General features: G+C 35.7%; 1 protein-coding gene across 13 annotated transcripts in view; it reads right to left on the bottom strand.

The window, feature by feature from the left end:
• The window catches only part of GPHN (gephyrin), a 751,804-nt gene that overhangs the window by 62,256 nt on the left and 670,017 nt on the right, over positions 1-19,531 (bottom strand). For all 13 annotated transcript variants that reach the window (XM_031952740.1, XM_031952743.1, XM_031952746.1 and 10 more), the window contains one exon: positions 13,975-14,096. In XM_031952740.1, coding sequence (XP_031808600.1) covers positions 13,975-14,096 — 122 coding nt within the window. The remainder of the gene's footprint in view (positions 1-13,974; positions 14,097-19,531) is intronic.

Below are 19,531 nucleotides of genomic sequence, written 5' to 3'. Positions count from 1 at the left end.
AGTAAACTACTTGTACAGAATTTTCCCTTATCTCCCAGTCTTGTTATAAAAAAAGGAATGGATTTAGTTTGGCATGACCTGTTCTTGATAAAGCCATGCTGACTATTTGTGTTCTTCTTTTGATCTTCTAGATGGTTGCTAAGTATCCTTTATTTTTTCTTTTAGAAATAGAAGTAAATTACACTGACTTATAATTTTCAGATTCTACTCTTCCCTTTTTGAAAAATTGGAATATTTGCCCTTTTCCAGTCAGTCAGTCAATCAATAAACATTAAGTACCTTCTATGTAGTAGGTATCATGTTGGATATAAAAATGAAGGTAAAAGTCTGTCCTCACTTTCAAGAAACTTACAGTCTGATGGGGGAGATAACAAGGACCGCAACCAAGTTATATATATAGGATAAATTGAAAATAACAGGAAATCATTAGCATTAAGGTGGGATTTAAATTGGGATTTGAAGGAAGCCCAGAAGCCTGGAGATAGAGAAATGAAAAGGTAGCTTTATTGGAAGAACAGCAAGTGGCCAGTGTCATTAGATCTCAAAGTATATGGAGGAGTGTAATGTATAAGAAGACTGGAAAAATAGGAAGAAATTGAATTATAAAGAACTTTGAATAACAGAGGATTTTATATTTGATCCTGGAAAGAATAAGGAGCCCCTGGAGCTTCATAAATATGTATGTGTGAGGGTGTGTTTGACATGGTCAGACCTGCTCTTGGCACCAAGGTGGTAGCAGTCAATATCAGAAAAAAGAAGTATTATAAAGATAAAATTCATAGGTCTTTGCAACAGAATGAATTTTGGGGCTAAAAGAGAGTGACAAGCTTGGTGGTATCCTTGATGGTCTTTGGTTGTCCTGTGGCTCTTTTCCCATTTTCCACAATTCTCCTTATTAGTGATGACATAGGGTGGCCTGGGTACCTAAGACATCTCACATTATCTAGTTAGAGGCAAATATGACAACCCCTTATAGTAAAACCAGGATCATTTTTGCGTGAGACAACTCACTTAAAAAGAGTTAACTTCTTCAAGGAACATTGTCTAGTTATCATAATTGCAAAAAGTCTATGTGAATATAGCCTGAACAGAAAAAAAGATGTAGAATAGCTACATGGTCTTTTGTGAAACACAGTCTAGATGGAGATGTAATGTCTTCTTGCCTAGAGATCTCACCATAAAGCAAGAATTGAAGATCTACCATAGTGGATTGTTTTTTTAAAGGAACTTTTTTGTTTTTCAAAATACATGCAAAGGCAGTTTCTGACATTCATCCCTGCAAAACCCTGTGTTCCAAATTTTTCTCCCCTCTCCTGCAAGTAATCCAATATAAATTAGATATGTGCAATTTTTCTAAACATATTTCCACATTTATTGAGAGCATGAGTGCTTTGAAAGAAGATTAAGACTACAATGTCAAGGTGACTGTAAAGACAGCTAAGTTACCTCTCCTGTTTAGTAAATCCCTAACTGAGAGGTGGTCTAGCTATTCTAATAAGACTGAATGAAACCTGTGAAGTGCTTCTCCTTCTCTTTTACTTTTATCATTGCCTGCAAATAATAGTTTTTTTTTAAATTTTGCTCATCACTTATGATTAATTAGTGGATTTGAAAGCATTTTCCCTTGACATAAAACCTGTGATTGACCATAACTTCTTTGTGATGAATACTTCTATATTTGTTGCCTAAAAACACTGTGAAAGGAGGATTCAAGTGATGAGCTAGAAATTCACAGAATTTAATCAAGTCAAATCATTCAAATCTCTATTCAAAATATTTGGGTTTCTCTCTACCCAGATTTTCTAAAGCTGTAGTAGATCTTTTAGATATATATACTCATAAAAATTAATAAAAATCATTACCAGAAGTGTTCTCTTTATATATATATGGCAAAAAAGTGGGATCAATTATCCCCTAGGCTAAAGAGCAAACACTATTATAATTAGAACCAGGTGTGTAAGACCTGCAGCGGTAGGGTGGAGGCAGGAACAAAAAGAAGGTCATGCTCCTGAGCCATCCTGGGAGAAGAGAAAGATGTGATCTGGAAAGAATCAGCTCTTTACTTTTCTATTGGGAGGAGGGACAAACCACAGTGACACTTACTACATTTTTAGCTTATTGAATGGAAGATAAAGTCATTTGCCTCTAATTTAGGAAATAGAGAATCAGTAATGTATCCTCTTCAAATTCCAGCTAATTCAGAAACCATGGACACTTAAAGAGCAGAAAAAGAACACAAATGGCAAATATGTAAAAAAAAAAAAAAATCTTTGCAACTAGATAGTCTCAATAGAAGGAGAGCTGAATTTGGAATCAGGAAGATCTGAGATCACAAATGCAGCCTCAGACTCTGACTAGCTCCATGACCCTGTGAAGTCATCTTAGTTGCTTCATTATGTTATGGAGATAATAGCACCTACCAACCAGAGGTGTTGTAAAGATCAGATGAAATAATATTTGTAAAGCACTTTGCAAATCCTAATGTTCCAATTGTTTTTCAGTCATGCCTAACATTTTGTGACCCCATTTGGGGTTTTCTTGGTAAAGATACTGGAGAGATTTGCCATGTCCTTCTCCAGTTCATTTTACAGATGAGGAAACTGGGGCAAACAGGATTAAGTGATTTACCCAGGGTCACACAGCTAAGTCAGCAGCCTCATTTGAACTTAGGTCCTTCTGACTCTAAGATTTGGCAATCTATCCACTCTGACAATTTAGCTGTCTCAATGCTATTTATTATTTTTAGCCATTATTAAGGATGGATGTGATTTCTCCAATTATTATGAACTAATCATTATAATTGTCCTTTTGTGTGAAGGACATGGTTTCTCCAGATCATTATATTTTTTGGGATTTCTAGTAAGACTAATTTATTGACATACTTCTCAGTTCAGAGGAATTGTTACTTTTTGATGTTGATTTGCCTCTTTAATAATAATTTACCCCTTTTTTCTGGGCAGGCAATTTTGTCATAATGATAAAATGCAAGGCAATACCTTCACATTTGTTTCACTCTTGTGAATTCAAACATAGTGTTTAGCCAGTAAATGCAGATTTATTTTTAAAATATTTAATATAAACACACAGACAGACAACAGCTGCTAATTAGTTTCCTGTTTTACCTGCAACAGAAAATATAAGCTAAAACATTCTTAGATGAATAAAAATTATAGAGAGGAAAAGAGAAAAGGTTCTAGAATTCTGAAATCTAGGACCAGCTGGATATTTATATTAATATGAACATGATCAAACAATGGCTCAGGGTATGTATTCAAGATGAAATTTTTATCCTGCAAAGACTAAATCTCTATCTTTGTGGGGAAGCAGAGTTAGGCCTCTCATGCTTTCCTTTGTAGTTGCTTCTCAGGGGATTCAGCTGAAATCTTACTCTTGATAGTTTATAGATGACCCCTGGGGTATGGCCAAATCTCCTCAGCCTCTATGAACAAGGAAGGTGAAACGAAGAAAACTGGAGGCAGGGATAGAGTGACTTACAAGTCCAATGTCCCCACTTCTAACCTAGCTCTGACTTCAAATTAAAATCCATAGGTTGGATTCTCTGTAAATTTTCCCTTGTACATAAGCAGTTCCTGACTTTTGAAGGATCGATTTTCAACAGTTCAATTCTAAACCAACTGTTTGAAATTCACAAGATGCTTTCCTATTAAAACAATACCATAAATGATGGTTGGAGTCTGAGGTCAACTCATGAAGGCTTATTTAGTATAAAATTTACTTAAAGTACATTTTAAGTATTGAAGAGCTTAAAGTATCATAGATCCAGTCTTGGAAAGGAGTTGGCAGTTACTGATTCCGTCTTTTTATAGGAAAATGAAGATGAAGGAAGTCATATAGGGAGTAAAGGGGCAGAGGTGGGATTTGAATTTGGGCTTTGTGACTCCAAGCTTGTCACTCTTTCCCACAACTATTTCCAGTTTCAGAGCCATGAGACATAAAAGGAAAAAAAGGAGGATTGGTCAAGGAAGTTCTGGTCACTGGTCTAGCATAATTTGGAAACTATAGTCTCTTCTCTTACTACCCTGTTCATATTCTCTTCTAGAGAACCCATGTACCTTTTCCAGGATCCCATGTTATGCTGCCTCAACTCCCTTCTGTAGCCCCCCCATCCAGCAGCTCTGGACTCTACTTCTGAAATAATACTTACTATAATCTCTTCAATGTATTCACATAGTTAAGTGTTAGGAAGAAAGCAACTAGATTGAATAATTTACATTCAAATATGAATAACTTACTTTCCATTAACTGTAGAGGGCCAGAACTCTGGAGAAGTATACTTGAAATAAGGATACTTACAACAAGGTGTTAACTCAGTGGAACTGATGATATAATGGTTCTCTAGTTCATACATACTCAATATACTGTAATGATGTAATTGTAAAAGGGCATTTAAGGGCTGAGAGAACTGGGGACATAGTCAGTTAGAGTGAACAGACTGTGAAGGAGACAGATTCGAGACTCAAGAATAAAGACTTTAGACTCTATTCTGACCATCCTGCTGAACTGTCTGAAAGGTACCATATTAGCAATAATTCAAATTGACTTCTCTTATCTTCATCAAGTTTGCTATGGGATCTGAATTACCTGTTAATGTGATTGTTCTGCTGGGGAATCTTTTAGGTAAAGCTCTAAGGAGTATGGCAGAGGAAGGAAGGACTCGGATCTGAAGACTGGGGACCAGGGCTCTACTTCAGCTCTGCCACTTACTACCTTTGAACTTGCGCAAGTTACTTCCCTTATGGGGCTTGTTTCTTTATGTAGGCAGCAAGGAAGGGAAGGTAATCAATTAAGTTCATTCCTCCTCTTTGGAAGGTCATATACAAGGCTTAGCCCTGAAGGACTTGGTGCTTTGGAATGATGTAGCAGTTCCTTGCCCTGGGAGGGCAACAATGAGAGAAGGATACATCAAGGAAGTATTGCCCCCACCTTGATAGCAAGAGCAATCAATTCAGTATTCCTTAAAAGAAGGTACCTCTTCAGTTTAGAGTATGCCCAAATGGCTATAAACAGTGCATAATTTTTGACCCAGAAATACCACTACTAGGTCTGTATCCCAAAAAGATTAAAGGAAAAGGAAAAGGGCCTATCTGCACAAAATAGTTATAGCAGCTTTCATTCATTCATTTATTTACTTATGTGCAAAGATTTGGAAATTGAGGAGCTGCCCATCAATTGAGGAATGGCTGAACAAGTTGTAGTATGAATGCTGTTGAGTTAAAAAAAAATGATAAAAACAGGATGCTTTCAGAAAAACCTTGGGAATTCTTATATGAACTGATGCAAAATGAAGTGAACACACTTAATAATCATATTTCAAGATGATCAATTGTAAATAACTTAGCTATTTTCAGTAAAGAATGACCCAAAACAATTCCAAAGGATTTAAGATGAAAAATGCTATCCACCTTCCAGACAAAGAACTAATGTAGTCTGAATGCAGATTGAAACATACTTTTAAAAACTTTCTTGTTGTTTTTGTTTTTTAGGGGAGGGGGGAAATTTATGTTTTGTTTTGCAACATAACTAATACAGAAATATGTTTTGTATCAGTGTACATATATAATTTATATCTAATTGCTTGCTATTGCAGAAAGGAAATCTGGAACTCAATTTTTTTTTGTGCTAAGGCAAGTGGGGTTAAGTGACTTGCCTAGGGTTACACAGCTAGGAAGTATTCAGTGTTTGAGGCCAGATTTGAACTCAGGTCCTCTTGACTTCAGGGCTGGTGCTCTATCCATTACACTACCTAGCTTCCCCTGGAACTCAGTTTTAAAAAAAATGAAAACTAATATTTGTTTTTACATGTTATTTAAAAAATATAAAAATTATTTAAAAAACAGTGACATCCTCTCTTTGAAATGCTTGGCATGTGGCTTTATTTCTGTCTCTGTCTCTCTAGGACTTCTAGAAAAGGACAAGGAGGGGGCTAACTGCAGTTCTGTATATATGTGTTGCACAAGTGAACTTGAGCCTGGGTCTCTGGCTACTTTTTCTTATTTATGTTTCTTTCCCAGTGATCTTGCAAAAATTATGAGAATAATTTGGGTGACTGATTTGGGAGTTCCTGAGTTGATGTCAGCTGTAAGGAGAACCTTATGGTACTTGCCACAAGATAGTTACCTTAAGATACTGTTTGGACAATGCATTGGCAAGGTGAAGGTGAAATGCTAAATTAATACTATCATAAACATGTCATTTTAAGAACCAACATTGGTGGAGTTGTGAACGAATCCAACCATTTTGGAGAGTAGTTTGGAACTATGCTCAAAAAGTTATCAAACTGTACATACCCTTTGATCCAGCAGTGTTACTACTGGGCTTATATCCCAAAGAGATTATAAAGAAGGGAAAGGGACCTGTATGTGCACGAATGTTTGTGGCAGCCCTTTTTGTAGTGGCTAGAAACTGGAAACTGAATGGATGCCCATCAATTGGAGAATGGCTGAATAAATTGTGGTATATGAATATTATGGAATATTACTGTTCTGTAAGAAATGACCAACAGGATGATTTCAGAAAGGCCTGGAGAGACTTACATGAAGTGATGCTGAGTGAAATGAGCAGGACCAGGAGATCATTATATACTTCAACAACAATACTATATGATGACCAGTTCTGATGGACCTCGCCATCCTCAGCAAGGAGATCAACCAAATCATTTCCAATGGAGCAGTAATGAACTGAACCAGCTACGCCCAGAGAAAGAACTCTGGGAGATAACCAAAAACCATTACATTGAATTCCCAATCCCTATATTTATGCCCACCTGCATTTTTGATTTCCTTCACAAGCTAATTGTACAATATTTCAGAGTCTGATTCTTTTTATACAGCAAAATAATGTTTTGGTCATGTATACTTATTATGTATCTAATTTATATTTTAATGTATTTAACATCTACTGGTCATCCTGCCATCTAGGGGAGGGGGTGGGGGGTAAGAGGTGAAAAATTGGAACAAGAGGTTTGGCAATTGTTAACGCTATAAAGTTATCCATGCATATAACCTGTAAATAAAAGGCTATTAAAAAAAAAAAAAAAAAAGAACCAATATTCTATTGAAGACAGGGGACCAGGGTTCTTCTCCAGCTCTGCCACTTACTACCTTTGAACTTGCAAAAGTTACTTCCCTTATTGGTCTTGTTTCTTTATGTAGTCAGCAGGGAAAGTAATCAACTGAGCTCATTCTCCCCTTTGGAAGATCACTTGCAAGGCTAGCTCTGAAGAACTTGGGGCTTTGGAATGATGCAGGAAAAACTTGTCCCAGGAAGGGGGGTGGGGGCAACAATGAGAGAAGGATACATCAAGAGGGTATGCACGAACGCCCCCTTTCACCCTCCCTCCCCTAGGTAGCAAGAGCAATCAAGGTTTCTGATATATGCAGTACTTTTCACTCTCATAGATTCTAGACATGAGCCAAATGTAAACTCTTAAGTGATTTTTCAAAGGACTCCATGATAGTGATATAAAGAGCCAGAGACTTTGAGACAAACAGCTTATTTTCTTTTTTTTTTAGAGGTTAGGCTCTCCTAGGACTGAACCCTGTTTGCATCTGTGGTGGAGAGCTAGGAATTCTTTAATGGAAGAAAACAGCTCAACCTCTTCTTGGGCCCAGAAAGGGCCCTCTGGTGTTATATCAGTGAGAAAGGGTCTTCATCCATATGACCTCCAAGTTTCCTTACAGCCCTAAATCTATGATCACATGTAATTAGCTGAGCTCATTTAGTGATTAAATAAAAATTCTAAACTCTCAAATTAAGCTTTACAAAGTTCCTATGTCCTTTATATCGCCATTCTCAGATCATTGTCCTCAGAAATTTTTCTCCATGAAGTGAGGTGAGGTAGGATGGATTTGGATCTTTTTGTGGGCTCCTAAGCACTATAGATGCTATTTGGATCCATGAGAAATCATTACAATAGATATATCACAAAACAAGGTCAATGTTTATTCTGGAAGTGCTCTTACCGAGTCTTTAGGCAATCCACTGATAATACCTAATAAAAGAGTCAGTCAGAAAGTCCAGCCCTAGTGCTTATAGATTCGTTTAACAGCATATATCCTTTGGAGGCAACAATTCCCTCTGCTATTTTTTTCCTAACTGAAGAGGAAATAATTCATTTAAAAAAAAAAAAAAAAAGGTCAGCAAGTATGACTTGTCAAAGCTAATTTAGCTTTCTTAGTGACAGAGGGGGAAAAGTACTTAAAACAGCACAGGATGTGCAGGCAGAATTGTCTTGTAGATAATGGCTTTCTGAAGTGCCTACTTATCTATAGCCTGGATTGAAAGATGCCTCCCCAATTTTATATAGTATAGAAAAATATCGATGATACCCAAATGCTAGAAAATAATAGTAACTAGCATCTTGTATTTTTAGTGAACTATTGTATAACATGGTCAAAAAATTGATTTTTATCCATTTTCAATCAAGTAAATCAATCAAGAAAACAACAATCAAGAAAAAAACTAATATTTGAAAACTTAGATGTTTTTGACTTATGGAGTATCTAAGTTATGAAAACAATTGAATATGAATGTATATTATAATCTAGGTGTGAGAAAGTCTGGGTAAAAGAGAATACAATAGAATTCTGTGTAACAAAATTCTGTGTTTGTAACAAAGCTAAGTGGGTGTTTAGTTCCAAAAAACCCCTGCCTTCTCACTTCTCATTTTGTCTTTCATATCATTCCATATTCTGTCAGCTAGAAATCCTCTCAGATTTCTATTTTATCTTGTTCTTGTCCTTCACTGCCTGCCCAGGGGAGTGATTTCCCTAAAGGAAAATTCACTAAATGGAGTCAAAAGTAAAATGATCAGTGCTCATAGTGCTCTCTTCTTTCCTGGATGCCACTGCCTTTTCAAGATACAATTTCAGTGTTAAGATTAATATATTCTGCTCATTTCCCAGCTTTCTTTTTCCTCCTGGAGAAGTCATAAGTGAGTTGGAAAGCTCACTTTCTAGAATAATTTTTTGGATTCTTATTTCTGTTTCTTATACTAGGCAAATAACACTATTACTAATGCAAAGTCTCTTGGAAAAAAGGATTTTTATTTTTACTTTTTACCTGAAAATAAATAGAAAAAGTGAATAAATTGCTTTTGTCTTTCCTTCTCTAGCATCAGCACAATACCAGGCACTTATTAGGGGCTTAATAAACAATTGATTGACCATAGCAATCTAGATTAGTTTAATATTTCAAAGTTGTGATTTTGTTGTTTGACATAACTGGTAAGAAATGATTCACTTAAGCTATGTAGAACTGCAAATGCTTTTGCAAATACAACAGTGATTTCCCATGGTGCAATTCTGGCCAAATGATGCAAGTTGTGGCTGTATTTCAAGAAGAAAGACCTGGTTATTCAGCTAACTTATGAAACTTAAGAATTATCCTTATAAGATGGCCACATCATCTTCTTAAATTTTTGCATAATACAACTAAAATAAAATTTTAAAAACCTTAGTGGTAAAATGATAATATCCCAAATAATGTAGAAGATTTTGCAAATGAGCTTAAACTTCTTGGTAGCTTAAATTCCTTGCCCAGTGATTAGGCGCTGTTTGATTTTTATCTTGGAGTCCCTATTACTCAGACCAGTGCTGGACAGATAGTAGGTACTTAATAAATGTTAACTGATTGACTGGTCATATAATTTGCAAATTTTAGGGGAAATCATAATAGTGGAGTTTTGCCAATACAGTATATCTCACATTATTGCACACCGATAGTGTAAGTGGGAGGATACCTACAGGGCTTCTAAAATCACCAATGACTTTCTAATTGCAAATGGTAGAAGTTTTTGCTGAGGTTTTAAATTCTTTCATCACATAGCATTTGACATTATTTGATTGTTGCTGAATTGTTTCGGTCAAGTCAAATTCTTTGTGACCCCATTTCGGGGTTTTCTTAGAAAGTCCATTTCTTTTTCCAGATCATTTTCCAGAATGAGGAAACTTAAGCAAATAGGGGCAAGTGATTTGCCCAGAGTGACACAGTCAATAAAAGTATCTGAAGTCAAATTTGAACTCAGGAAGACGAGTCTTCCTGATTCCCAGCACAGTGCTCTATCCACTGTGCCACCTAGCTGCCAAACTTTTGGTTACCCTTTCTTTATTGAAACTTGGCTTCTTAAGTAGTCCTGCATTCTTCTTAATTGTTCATTGTTCTAGTCTTCCTCTTAATAGTGAAAGGCTCTGTTGCCTCTACATTTTATGATTGCTTCCATTTTTGATCATATACTATCCTTCCCTCCTATAATTTCCAACATTTATAGTTTTGACTCATTTCTCTCTACTGAATGTTCTCTCAGGGTACCTGGGAGTCCCTAACTTGACCATGTTTAAAACCAAACTCATCAACTTTACTCTTTTCCTCTTGCCCCAAATGTATCCTTCTGACAATAACATCAGCTAAAGAAAAGGAAAGTATAGGAAATGTAGTCAAATTGATGTTGACGAAGAATGATAATGGGATGAATTACAGTAAATTAAATCTTATAATGAGGTTTTTTTTTTATCTGAAACCCCCCCTTTATTCATGTTCATCATCTATCTCCTTTGACACAAGACTATGATTAAATATTGTCCATCTCAACAAAGCAAATTGGGTTGACTGCAATAGACATCAGGACATCCACAGTTTCTTTGCTAATGAAATTTCCCCCTAATTTTGCTAGATTATATAAAAAACTAAATTTTGTACTGAGTATAAGAGTTTGTAGTAAATAAAACAATTCAACATTTATTAATATAAAGAGTTTGTAAAATACCATGAAAATTGTAGAATCAAAAGATCTGAGTTCAATTCTTGTCTCTAACATTTATTACTGAAGCAAGTCAGTTAGCTTCTGTGTCTCAGTTTCCAAATATAAAAAGGGAATAACATCATTTTCACTTTCCTCATAGTTATTGTGAGGAAAATATTTTTAAAGCTCATAAATATGAATTAAGTGCTTACTATGTGCCACATATTTTGCTATGTACACTAAAATGCTTGTTAAAATTTTGTGTGCACACATAAAGTTTTTGTATAAATTCAAGATGAATTACTTATAAGCAAGTTTTAAAAATTTTATTTTTTTTATTATTTTATTGTACATTATTTATTTTTTAAATATACATTTCTTTATGAATAATATTGGAAGTGGAAAATCAGAATAAAAGGGAAAATCATGAGAGAGAAAAAAAAACAAAAAAGAATTGAACATAGATGTGCTAATTTACATTCAATTTCTACAGTTCTTTTTCTGGATGGAGATGGTGTTTTCTATCCAAAGTTTATTGGGATATAAGTAGGTTTTGAAAATAAGTATTAAAGCTACTTGATAATATCAATTTGGTAGGAATAGTTGGTGCTTTACTACCTAGTAGTATTATTAGTACTTAGTAATATTAGTCACAGGTTAGAAAAGTTTGAAATCTAGTAAGGGCATTTGCTAAGTATTTTATAGATAAAGGAAAAACAAATAGTATTTATACAAGACAAAGCAGATGGAAGTACAGGAATTTAGAAGTGGAAGATAACTCATAGGTTATGTAATTTAACCTGCAACTTTGTGGATGAGGTAGGAATTGGAAATTACTTGCTGGAGGTAACACATTTAGTATGTGATGGAAGTGAAGATCCTATAATGAGGAGAAAAAGCAAGTAAGATCTAGGATTGGTATGTGGAGATTATAGAAAGGCAAACTGGTTTAAATATAAGGAAAAAATTTCTAGCAATTAAGAGTTGTAAAAAAAAGTAACAGACCACTCTCAGACAGTGAAATCCCAGACTGTCCATTAGGGATGTTGCATACAAGTTTTTTTGAATTGGATCAGTGGGGGTTGGATTATATCACCTTAAAAATTCCTTCCTACTCTAAGATGCTAATAACAGCTAACATTGATATAGAGCTTTAAAGCATGTATATACATTATCTTATCTGACCTTATAATTCTTGGGATATATATTGAAAACTAGAGACTTCTTTGGGTGAGAAATATAATCTCCCTGGGTTTGAAAAACAGTTTAAATTTATTTAATGTTGCTCCTTTTTCTGTCTCTCTTAGCCATAGCTGGGTAAAGCTGATGAACACTTGGACACTGTTTCTCTTCTCATTTTGCAGATACACTGTCCCAGCCCTCTTCAGGTTTTCCCTAGTGGGCTTTACATGGTAGCTTCTATGTAATGTTATTTGTTCTCATTAGCATACAGCTGCAAAGGTAGCTAAAAAGAGGGGGAAGGCAACCTTCATAGAATACCAAATGACTTTAACAACAGAAACAAGAATTTAATCTAAACTCATACAGATTCCCATTAGAGTACTTATAAATTATTTTCCTCTTGTTACTGGGTGGATTCATTTTTCACCTCTACATTTTAATCTAGTTATTTCTTTGTTTATCCTGGGACTTTTCAAGCCTGAGAATGAGAATGCACAGATAAGCTCCAACTTTTTTTAACAACTCTTATTTTCATATGAGGAACACCAAAAAGTAAGCTTACCATTGAAATCTGGGTGCTGTTTTTCATTTTATTTTTTTAACCTGTTTTCCCTGCTCTCCCTGCTGGCCCTTACCATGTGTAAGATGCTAGAGCACTATAAGATGTTCAGAGCACTGTATGAACTTTTTTTGCCTGTGAAAACTGAATACTTCCACAATGATAGCTTCATAAAATAAAGCACCAGTGTCAACATGAGTTTTTTTCACCGGCGAGCACTCATTTAAAATCAAACTTACAGGTGTTTCTTGTTTTTTGATGGCAGTATGGTAAGTGATTAAAAGTGTTTTGGAAGACAAAGCAATAAGACAAAAAGAGCAAGGATGCATGTGTCTCATTGCTAAGAAAAAAAAGTACTTATTCAGAACCCATTTTTGTGCTTGAGATTAGGACAGAGGGAATCCTGTGGGATTTGAGATAGTGTTGGTTAGGAAAGAGACACAAATTAATCTGACAGCCTTATTTTTGCTATTTCATGGCTATGTATTTCATGATTTTATTTTTTTGTACCTCAAACATTTTTCTTCTACTTAGCAATTGATTTTATCTTTCTTGGAACTGTTTGCATTTACACATAGTTTCCAAGGGCTGGAGACTGTTGTGAAAGCAGGATTGGTTGCTGGCCAACTCAAAATTCACACAGTCAGTTTTTCTGTAACTGGTTCTTTTCATTACAGCTAGTTAGGGTTAAAGTTATTTAGTTCATGGGCATGGAACATAGTGATACCAAGTCAGGCCCACATTGAGTACAAGACTCTGAGCTGGTACTCAGTTATAGAGCAGTTCTAAACTAAATATCAAAGTTGAAATAAATGCCAAGGTTTTCAAAGGTCAAACAATTGTCAAAGGAAATGACCTGCATAAGAAATAATCTTAGAAAAAGAAAAGATGGGAAAAAATGTTTTCTCAAAAAATTTTTTGAGAAAAGATGACTACAAAGAGTGAAATGACAGAAAAGAAATGAGCACTTTTTTAGGTGTCAATGTAGCTGCATATTTCAAGGACTCAAAAGTAAATATTGAAAGAACTGGAATGCTTAGGGATTATAAATTCACATTTTAAAAAAATCCTGAGTACTAGTACTGAAATCCTCTTTACTTTACTTACCTGCACTCTCTCTGGGCCTTATTGCATGAAGCACAGGAATGAGTTGTAAAAACATTACTGACTCTTAGAGGAGGAGGCGGAGAAAGCCAACACTATTAACATAAATATTTTTGTAATGCTAAAATTCACAGCAATACAGAATTTTCTTTTTCTTTTCTTTTTTTTTTCTCTAATAGCTACCTCCTGGGAAGAAAAAAATCCCTAAAAGATAATGATACCTCTATACATCTTTAGTTCCCAGACTGATGTAAGTTAAAACACTTAAATAACTTTCTTTTTCTTACCTCTTTGAGTTAAACTCCACTGATATTCTAAAGAGCCATATTTGCACAATGTCTAACTTGTCAAATTAACATTCAATACTCACTTGTCTCCTACAATTCCCAAGTTGATGGTTGGGTAGCCATGTTCCTGAATTGTTGCTAGGAGAGTTGAACGATTGCTGTCTCGAATCTTTCCTGGTAAGAGGTCATCTTCAGGATTCAGCAACTACAAACCACCCCCCCGAAAAAAAGACAAAACCCCACCAATTAATCTCTTATGATAATATTTCCTTGAAGGGTGCAGTTGTCATTGAGTACACCCATTCTCCTCTGATAGATACATGTAACTGAATAAGCTCTGAGCTTCCACTGCTCATATTCTGAAATGAAATCCTGTTTTGGAAATGAGTCAATTCAGAATATATACTAAGTAAATACAAAGTAATTTAGGAGTTTGGGAGAATAGCAACAACTACAAGGTTCAGGAAGGGCCTTATGTAGGAGGTACCTTTGGGATGAATTTTGAAGGGAGATTGGTTCCAGAAAATGAAGGTGATAAAGAAGAATAATACCTTTGGGGAAATCCTATACAAAGATACCAAAGGAGGTGAAATATTATGTGTGGTTATAGCAAATCAACCAATTTGGTTGGAATTTAGAGTGGAAGGAAAAAGGGAGCAGGTTAAGAGCTGAACCTGTGATTTCACTGGTATAGGGGACTCTTAGATTGGGAAAACTTGGCTTTACCAGCCAGCAGTTTCTCTGTAACCTGCAGTCTTAGAGACTTACCTAAACCACTGATAGCCTAAGGGACTTCTCTAGAGCTACAAAGCCAGTGTGTCAGACCTGGAACTCAAACCCAAGTTTTCTTGGTTTTTCTTGATCTGCTATACCATATAACTTCTCTGTGAAAGGGAGTAATATGAAATAAGACTGGAAAAATTGGTTAGATCTGGATTACAAAGGATTTTAAATGAGTTTGTGTTTGATAACAAAAGCAAAATGGAGACCCAGAAGTTTTTTGAGGAGGATCAAATTCTGCATGAGTGATATCTGCCTGACAGCTTCCTAGAGGATGAGTTGGACAAGCTGGATACAAAGGGACCAATATAGAAACAATTGCAATGATCAAGGCAAGAGATGAGGACTTAAATTAATGTGATGATGTGAGGGAAGGGAAGGGAAGACATGTAAAAAATATTGTGAAGATGGAATTGAAAAGATCTCACAACTTTATGTTGTGAATCTGGATTGGGGGGTAGAGAGTCAAGGATAACTTTGAGGTAGCAAATATAGATAGTAGGAAGGATGGAGAAACTGAAAAGAGTGCTGAGTTTTAGTTAATAAAAATACAAGGCATCTTTTTTACTAAATATCCTTATCTAGGATATGTGGAGTTTGATATAAATATGAGACACCCAGGTGGAGATCACAGAATCATAGATCTAGAGTTAATAAGTAATTCAGAATCAAATGAGGAAACAGGAGCAGGGCCTCAGTTGCTGCTGTGTTCATGTCTCAGAGGTAGGATCTGAACTGTCATAGACTGCAGAATTGGAAAAAGGGTTCTTAACTTCTTTTGTGTAGATCTAGTTAAGGCTATGGGCCCCTTCTTAATTTATTGCCTATAATTGAAGGAAATGCTAAATTTCATTTAGAGATTAGTGATGTAATTTTTCCTCCAATCCAAGGAATCTCTCCATGGACCTCAGGTTAAGTAGGCCTGTTTTCAGCTAGAGAGCTCCTCAGAGGCCATCTTGTCTAAACTCTACATTTCACAGTAAGAAAACTGAGGTCTAGGGAAGTTATGCTTTGCACAAGGTTTTGAACCTACATCTTTTTACTTCAGTGTCTATCCTCTTCCCAGATGTATAGCAGGCATCTAGCAATGTGGGATAAGAGTTCAAGAAAAGGATGAAATTTGGTTACATAGATTTGGAAGATAGTTGCATAGAGATGATCATCAAATCCATAGGAAATGATGGAACTGCCAAGACAGATGAGGAGAGAGAAGGATGGTTCAGAACAGAACCCTGGGGTCCACTCACACAAAGGATGGGAGACATCGATGATGACACAGTCAATGAGATTGAGGAGGAATGGTTGGACGGAGAGGAAAAGAAGCAGGAGGGAGCAATAACATGAAAACCTGGAGCAGGGTAGCTGGGGTTAGGATCAGTATCTTGGAGGATGGGGTGGTCAACAGTGTCAGATACTTCAGAATAGCCAAGAAGGATGAAACTCAGAAAAAAGAAATTGGGTAGCAAGTAAGGGATTGTTGGTAATTCTGGAGGGAACAGTTTCAGTTGAGACGTGGATATCATATTACAAGGGAATGAGAAGTGAGTGGGATATAAAGAAGCAGAGGTAAGGATTATAGGGTGCTTTTTCTAGAAGTTTGCCAGAAAATATGGGATGATAAATTTGAAGAGATGGCAGGGTCAAAGTGAAAGTTTTTTTTTTTTTAAGGATGAGGGAGACCTGAATGAAAAGATTTAGGAATAACAGAACTTGGTGGAACTGCAGAATTTCTCTAAATAAGTTTTTACAAATAATAGTATGTTGAATTTACACCATCTTTTTTTCCCCCCTCTGAGAAGAACAAATGTTTTAGAGACAGCATCTATTAAATCCCTTACATTTCTTGCCTCAGGACATCTCTGTAGCCAGTGGAATACAGACAGGTATCAAATTGGAACCTGACAACACAGGATTTATTTAATATCCCCAATCTCAAAGTCAAACCAAACATCCAAGCATCTCCTTCCACAATGTACATATTCAGTAATAATATGTGTGCCTTTTTCAGTATTGGGCTTTCATCCTCCTAATAACCCAGGTTCATAATCTTTGTCATCCTTGACTCTCTCCTCCATATACATTTTCCATATACAATTAGTTGCTGCCATGTATTCATTTTACTTTCATCACATATTTTGTATCCACCATTCTAATTAAGGCCCTGAGCATACTCTCTCAGGATGGGCTCCTGAGTGATTTCCCTGTTACAAACCTCTTCCCTTTCCAAACAACTAACAACTAGGCAGTGTAGTGGATAGAGCACCAGCCCTGAAGTCAGGAGGGCCTGAGTTCAAATCAGGTCTCAGACACGTAACACTTCCTAGCTATGTGACCTTAGGCAAGTCACTTACCCCAATTGTCTCAGCAAAAAAAAAAAAACAAAAAAACAAAAAACCCAAAAACATGATTTCTTTTCATAATTTAATGATCTAGCAAAGCTGGATTATTTGTTATTCCCTGAATTGAACATTCTAATTTCCCTCTTTATCACTTGGAGTTTGCCCCCTCTTCATCTTCATTTCTTCCTCTCAGAATCCTTTTTTTTTCCTTCAAGGCTCCTTCTGGGATTCATTTCTTCTGTGAAATCTTTTTTTATTGATTTCCCCTAATCAGGTAGCAATCTCTTCCTCTTTAAATTACTTTTTATTTATTTATCTGTGTACATGTACATACTCTTTTTCCTATGTGAGAGGCTACCAGGTCTTTACCTGGAGGTAGATAGCATTTTCCCAAACTATCCCCTTCATTGTTTCTTAAATTACAATAGTGTTCAATCAAAATCATATATCATATCTTGTTCAGTCATTCCCCAATTGATAGGCATGTCCTAAGTTTCCAATTCGTTACCACTATAAAAAGAACTGCTATAAATATTTTTGTACATTTGAACCTTTTCCTTATTCTATGATATCCTTGTGATATAGACTTAGTAGTGGTATATTGCTGACTCAAAGGATATTCAGAGTTAATAGCACTTTGGGCATAGTTCCAAATTTTCTTCCACAGTATCTGAAATACTTCTTTTTGGCTACTTGCTACATTTTCTTAACCCAAGTACTATGGAATTGGCTCTAATGTTTCTGGGAGTTTTCATTTTAGGATCTCTTTCACAAGGTGATCAGTAGTTCTTTAGATTTCTATTTTGTCCTCTAATTCTAAAATGTCTGGTCAGTATAATTTCTCTCTTTTTGATCATGACTTTAAAATATTCCACTTATTCTTAACTTGTCTCCCTTTGATCTATTTTCCATATCAGTTGTTTTTACTCTGAAAAAACATTTTCTTCGACTTTTTCAGTCTTTCATTGTTTCTTGATGTCTTATGAAGTCTTCAGCTTCTAGTAGACCAATTATATTTTTAAGGAGCTGTTTTTTTCATTGAGATTTCATATCTTTTAAAATGTTTTCAAGGAGTCTTCTGAATTTGTGTTTTGAGATTCCATTTTATCATAGTAGCATTTTATGGTCAGATTGTTGTTGTTCTTCTGTTGTTTGCTCATTTTCCTAACCAATTTCTTTTTGTTAGAGTTAGGCTCTTGGTTATATTTGGGAGGGATGAATTGCTTTAGCAATTTTGTCTTTTGTCTTTCTGATATTTTCATAGCTATTTCTGGGGCCTGTAAGATTTTGGTGCTTTCAAATTGGTAAGCTCTAGAGAGTGGTCTGAAGTAATTGTCTTCTTGGTCTGCATTCTGGTCCCTACTTAGGTAAGGTTCTTGTTCTTTCATGACCACAACTTTTCTCTGCTCTGGAAATGAGGCCCTAGAACTAGTTAATAGGTGAAATTATGCCTAGGTCTTTAATCAGTGCTAGTTCAAGAGTCTCCTGTAATTTCTTTTGGACCAAGTGTTCAGTCTCCTTACTGTCCTTGTATGTTGGGTGTTCCTGGTAGTGCTGCTGTTGTTTTTTTATCACATTGTGCATCAGGCTAACCCCAAACCCATTGTCCACAGACCTCTCTTCTTTCCCCCCATTTCTATGCCTCTGTCTGCCTTTCTCTCTTCTCCCCCCATCTCCTCCATGCTTTCCTGGATTTGAAGAATAACTCACTGTGACTTTTTATTATATATCCCACTCAGAATTTGATTTGATGCATTTTTCAAAGTTCTTTAGAGAGTTTTGGGAGGAGAGCATTACAAAAATGCTTACTTCATTCCACTACCTTTTTGTAGGTATTTTCTTTTTTTTTTCTTTTTTGCTGAGACAATTGGTGTTAAAGTGATTTGCCCAGGGTCACACAGCTAGGAAAGTGTTAAGTGTCTGAGACCAGATTTGAACTTGGGTTCTCCTGACTTCGGGCTGGTGCTCTATCTACTGCGTCACCTAGCCGCTCCTTTTGTAGGTATTTTCAATGAAAACTTTTATCACTATTTCAAATATCAGAAGATTTGTTATAACCATAGGTTCCCAAAAATTTGTCTGACTTTTTGTCTTCTATCTACTTCATATTTCTAATTTTCTGTTATACTTTTGGGGAAAATTACAGACTAATTGGCTCGTTTGAAGTTAGCTCATCTTTGTGAGGATCTTCTGATTTAAGGATAATAAGTCTGAGGGGTTTAAGAGGTCTTGTCATAAGGTGTCTCCAACATGTTGCTGGAAAACAATTCAGTCTTAACATTACCCTTTCCTCTCCCAAAATGATAATCTTTTTCAACTTTTTGATTATTTTCAATGTCATCACTATTTTTCCTATGAAAACCTGGATTTTCATGATTCTTCTTTTTCTTTCTTTTTCTATAATTAGTAAATGAGCAGTTACTTTTAATCCTTTCCCTATAATGATCTGACTCCTTTCTTTTCATATCTATCACTAAAAACTCAGTTCATACCATCCTTATGTCATGACCTCAAAAGCTGT

Source organism: Sarcophilus harrisii, chromosome 2 (genome assembly GCF_902635505.1).
Source record: "Sarcophilus harrisii chromosome 2, mSarHar1.11, whole genome shotgun sequence".
NCBI classification, from domain to species: domain Eukaryota; kingdom Metazoa; phylum Chordata; class Mammalia; order Dasyuromorphia; family Dasyuridae; genus Sarcophilus; species Sarcophilus harrisii.
This window is presented reverse-complemented; position numbering and strand designations above follow the sequence as displayed.